Source organism: Tupaia chinensis, unplaced genomic scaffold (assembly GCF_000334495.1).
Source record: "Tupaia chinensis unplaced genomic scaffold, TupChi_1.0 Scaffold000030_1, whole genome shotgun sequence".
NCBI classification, from domain to species: Eukaryota; Metazoa; Chordata; class Mammalia; order Scandentia; family Tupaiidae; genus Tupaia; species Tupaia belangeri.
The window spans coordinates 878205-883313 of record NW_006159460.1 but is presented as its reverse complement, the minus strand read 5'-3'; the positions used below and the strand labels follow the sequence as shown (position 1 = coordinate 883313).

At 56.4% G+C, this 5109-nt stretch overlaps 1 protein-coding gene across 1 annotated transcript in view; it reads right to left on the bottom strand.

Moving 5' to 3' along the window:
* Nucleotides 1-3781, bottom strand: part of AGAP1 (ArfGAP with GTPase domain, ankyrin repeat and PH domain 1) — a 416041-nt gene extending 412260 nt beyond the window's left edge. The window contains exons 1-2 of the mRNA XM_014587443.1: nt 3730-3781; nt 3014-3025 (exon numbers count right to left, since the gene is read on the bottom strand). Of these exons, the coding sequence (XP_014442929.1) occupies nt 3014-3023 (10 nt within the window). The 5' untranslated portion in view covers nt 3024-3025; nt 3730-3781. The remainder of the gene's footprint in view (nt 1-3013; nt 3026-3729) is intronic.
* Between the last annotated feature and the right edge of the window lie 1328 nt (nt 3782-5109).

Genomic DNA, 5109 nt, shown 5'->3' with positions numbered 1-5109 from the left:
TTCCTCCTGCCCCTCCAGGAGCAGCCGCCCACCTCCGGGCTTCAGAGCCGGGAAAGACTCAGGCTGTTTCCAGCCACACACGTGTGGCACTTCGGTATCACAGCCCGAGGATCCCGGCACACGCATGCTTATTACACATGTGTGAACACACGCTGAAGGCTGCCTACCTGCCCACATGGACATTCGACTCAGGATCGCTTTCAGGAAGAGACGAGCCTACTGAGCAACGTCTATTTGGCTTTGTTGTTTGTTTTGTTTTGTTTTGTCAGAGGGTGCATGTGCTTGCCAGAGACAGAGATGGAGAGCAAGCACCACCGGGGGACCTGGCTACATTGTCGGGATTTGGGGCACTCACACACCGCGTGTCTCTTAAGTCACCAAGGCTGAGATTCGAACGCGGCTGGCCACGTGGGATCTGGCCTTTACGCCCAGTGCTCACCTATTGCCCTTGGGGCCGGCCGGCTGAGTTACCCACTTCTGTACTGTTAATTCTCTAATCAAAAACACACAGAACGTTTAAATTGTCCCTGCATTTCAACTGCACCTCAAACATTATCTAAATGTCTGAGCCAGCTCTCTTAGCTATGAGAATAAAATCCCACCAAGATGCGCCACACAGCCCAAAGACCCCAGGCCCCCTGCTCTGGGACCAAGCTGGCACATCTCTGGGGGAGAGAAGGTTTAGACCTGGGGCTGGGGCTACACCAGGAATGTCTCTACCAAGGGAGGCTCTGGGTGCCCTGTCCACTCAGCCTCCTCGAATCAGAGCTAAAGGACATCCGACAAGCACTAACAACACGTCAGGATGCAGAGACAGCGGGGAGACTGGGTGGCTCGGGCAGCCTCAGGGCCACATGAGCAGCACACGCCTCTCATCTAGTGGCTGTGTGGCACAGCAGAGGGCGGATGGTCGCGGCTAGCAGGCCTAAGGAGACGGGCGGGGAGACCAGAGGCGAGCACCAGGGAATGGAAAGGTCACATGCACCCTCGAAATCCAGCCGCTCGACCTGCTGTCCCCCACGCCACTCCTGCCGAGCTCTCCCAACTGCAGGGACTCCCAACACACCGATACTCTCCACACACCTGGGTGGCCATGCAGTCAGTCACACCCCAGTTCCAGAACATTCACTATGTGAAGGTTCTCGAAGATGCAGGCAAGTGGCTGGCCAACGGAAATGCAGTCGCCGGGGACAGAATCACGGCCAACGGTAATGCAGTCGACGAGGACAGAATCACGGCCAACGGAAATGCAGTCGACGAGGACAGAATCACGGCCAACGGAAATGCAGTCAATGAGGTCCAGTAGCACTTCCTAGCTACAGGCTCCTGACCACAAGGCGGCATTTGGGATGAAGGCCGTGCCGAGGGAAATCATGGCTTTACACGTTTGTTTTCATTCCAAACTGCCCAGGTAGGTTCCCTCGTGACTCTGGTGTGGGGGTCACAGGTCATGTAAACAAAGAGTGAAGGTCAGTTCCCTGGTTCTTGTTAAAAGAGGAAGACAGTGGCTACCGGTTCGGTTCTGGGCAGAGCCGGGTGGCCAGCTCCAGGCAAGCATGGCTCCCCAGGGCTGAGGGCTTCCGGGCACAGGCATGCCTACATCTGGAACTCTGCACACCTGGACCTCCACCAGGGTGCACCTGGGTGTGGATCTGTTCTAAGCTCCAGCGCCCCATGAACCGATCCCCTGGGCCGTGAGTCAAAGGGTGAGTGACTGGGGCAGGGTGAACCCCTGAAAAGTCTGAGAACACATGGACAGGCCTCCTGATCCAGGGACCCCAGGCGGTTGTGGTATTTCCTCGGGTCTCTGCTGTACTCGTACAAGCTCCCGCCCTTTAAAACAGCACATTTTCCAGACCAGTTGGGACCCTGCGCTTGCAGCAGAGAGAAATGTCACGTGATGAATCGAGGCAGCAGCGCCGTTAGCCGTCAGAGCCTCGGTCACCCCACCGGGTACTGTGTTCACATGTGATGGATGAGCACTCCAGAGAAATGCCTCCGTGTTATCCGCAACAGAAGGTCTCTTTGTGCGTGGTACAATCACGCCACCGTGTACGAACAGGGTGGAGCAGACCACGAGCACCCAGGGAACGGCAGAAGCCAGAGGGATGACGACAGCGATGCGGAAACGGGCTCCCTCCACCGCCAGGTCCCTGGTCTCATGCTAGCGACCAGGGACTCAGCACTACTCACGCAGGACAATTACACCCACAAGCAACAAATCCAGGCCTGGGCCCTGTACCGTCCAAGACCCTAGACTGAAATCCAGGGGGCTTGAGGGGCCAGAGGGGCCAGAGGGGCCAGAGGGCAGACTTACTTGGCACAAGTGACCGACCTGCAGTGGGGTTAACAAGCCCTCACAGCTGGCTTCAAGAACCTCTACAGGAGCTACTCATGAGAAAGAAGTGGAAAACTAAAAATGCTAAAAGACTGCCCGGGGGAATCAAAAAACCCAGCACAACCCACAGACGGAGCCCAGGAAAGACGCAGGAAGTCGACGGGGGTGGGAGGAACACGCACTTCTGTCTCCAACCACAGCGATTAGCACCCAGGTACGCTTCTTGCTGGACGGAGAAGCTCTCCTCTGCTCCCCCACCAGCCTTCAACTCCCACCTCCCTACATCGTCACCTCCACACGGGTGATGACAAAGCGGCCTGTCCCTGACGCGACCACCGTGAGGTTTTAGGACACAAAGTCAAACTCCGCCACGCAGAAGCAGAGCCGCAGCAAAGCCCGGCAGGACAGGGCACTTCTCTGCGTGGCTCAGCAGAATCGGGACCAGTTAATGCAGGAAAGGTGTTACGGGAACGGGGGACACTACTAAGGACTACTGCTAAGAAGACAGCTAAGGGACAAGACAGGGTGGGATGCTGAACTCAGAAAAAGGTCAAAGGAAACAAAACAGGATGGAACACAGAACGAGGAGGGAAGGGGACGCTCCGGTGCGAAGTCGCGCCTCTCCTCTCTCTCCGAAACAAGACAAGCACTGCCACGGGGAGAACGCATAGTTACCTGCATCCATATCTGCAAAGAATGGAACAGCCAGTGAGGAAAAGAAGGAACCAGAAATTCAGTGTCTCAGAGTCGGATTTAAAAAGGTTACACGGAGAGAAAATATAATTTAGAAAACTGCTCATGAACAACTCCTCGACTGGGGACCTGGGAGCTATCACAATTTTATTTAAAGTGGAAAATAAAACATGAATATGTTAACTGAAGAAGTAAATGCCTAATGGCAAAAGAAATCTCTTACTCTCATGCAAGATGATTATTAAATGCTTATAATACGATATAACGGGGAAAACGTACTCAAAATGTGGTGGTGGTAATTTGCAAGTCTTATCTGGAAAAGCCTGTATCTGCGAATAAGTGCTAACGTTACACACCAAGTACGTGTAATTCAACATCCAGATGAGAGACATGCCCGACCAGTATCTAAAGGGGTGACACTGGATTAAAACCAGGGCCTTTGAACGGACAGAGCTGTGAGGTAAGTGAACTCACCCGCATTTCACGGCTCTACTCTGGCTCCGAGTGCCAGAGGGCATGCTACTTAGTACGAACACCACCAAGAACACGGCATTCTCGGGACTGCCACTGCTTGCTGTGTTCTGGTACTTTCTTGACATGTGACTCTCATCAAAGCAGTGGCTCAGATTATGCTAACGGGAAACAGCACCGCTAAACTCCCGTCAGCGGGCAGCTGCCTGCCCTGCCCACCAGCGTACCTTCGGGGGACTCCTCCTGGACGTACGTGCCGGTCAGATAACGATGCACCAGCGCGGACTTGCCGCTGGCCAGGTTGCCCACGATTCCCTGCGACAAAGAAAGGGACACGTTAAGGAGAACTAAATCCCGTTTTCGGGCATTCTACAGTGGAGGGTGGTAAGGTAGGCAGTCGCCCGAACGTCACCAGAATCAAGCACTGGGTGACCAAGACAGCTCGCTGACTTCTGCTGCAGCAGAAAGGAGCCGAATGCTAGTGAACGTGGCCCGTTCTGGTCGACCTCGACAGCGGCAGGCGCCCCAGCGGCGTCGGCCCAGACAACAGTTCTGGCCTTCTCCACGCGGGATGGTGTTCGCGGCAGGGCAGTATCCCCCGAGTCACCCCGTCTGCATGGACCGGGTATCGTCCACATGAGAAGACCCCAGGTCAGGAGGAGCACAACACGGTATGGCCATGTATGTGAAGCTGGCCCGGCAGGTGTGTTTCCACAGAGGATGAATCCGGGTGGACCTGGGAACAGGGTAACAGACGAGGAAGGGCCCACAGACCAGGACTGAGCCCCTGCCTGGAAGGCGGGGCACCCCCAGGCAGGCCTGCCTTGAGCAAACAAGGACAGAGCTAGGACCCAGGACGATGTGGCAAAGGGGTTTGCTCTGGTTTAGAAACAACCAAGAGCCAGGGTAGGGGACGACCACTGCTCGGCGGGCACCTGTAGGCATGCTCCCTGCTGACACCGCTGACATGGCCTCAAGGGGGCGAGGCCGTGGACGCCTTCCCTTTTCCCATGCTTGGGTCATGACCCCCCATCTTCCCTGGGAAATGGCTCCTCACCCCCCTCCCCCGTGTTCTCAGCCCTGTCCTCCCGGACTAGAAACTCCCCACCTGCATTAGGCACGACCAAGTCAGTTCTTCACTTAGGAAAGACACAGGTCCCCAACAGCTCCTCCCCTCCCCTCCCCTCCAGGGCTAGACCTTGCATTCCCGGTCCCACTCCTGCCCCTCTGGCCCCACCCACAGCACTACCAGGAGGCTGCCCCCACTCACCCACGACGTCCTTCTAACGCCAGGCCCTCTCCTGGCCCAGACCTCCTCCCAGCTGTCCTCAAACTGCCCAGGCTGGCTTTTTCCTCCAGCTCCCTCCGCCTGACACATGGTGCTCTCCTTCCTAGCAGACCCTCAATCCCAGCGACCTGAGGGGCGCCCACCCACTCCCACCTTCATGGACAAGCTACGAGTCCCACCCCAGGTCCTCCTACCCAACCCAACTCCCTCTAGGGCTACAGTAGAACACCGTCTACACCGGCGATCTGAGTTCAACATGGCCAAACCCAGCCTCCTCCTCCCTGGTCTGCCTATCACTCTCCATGGCCACATCCCCACC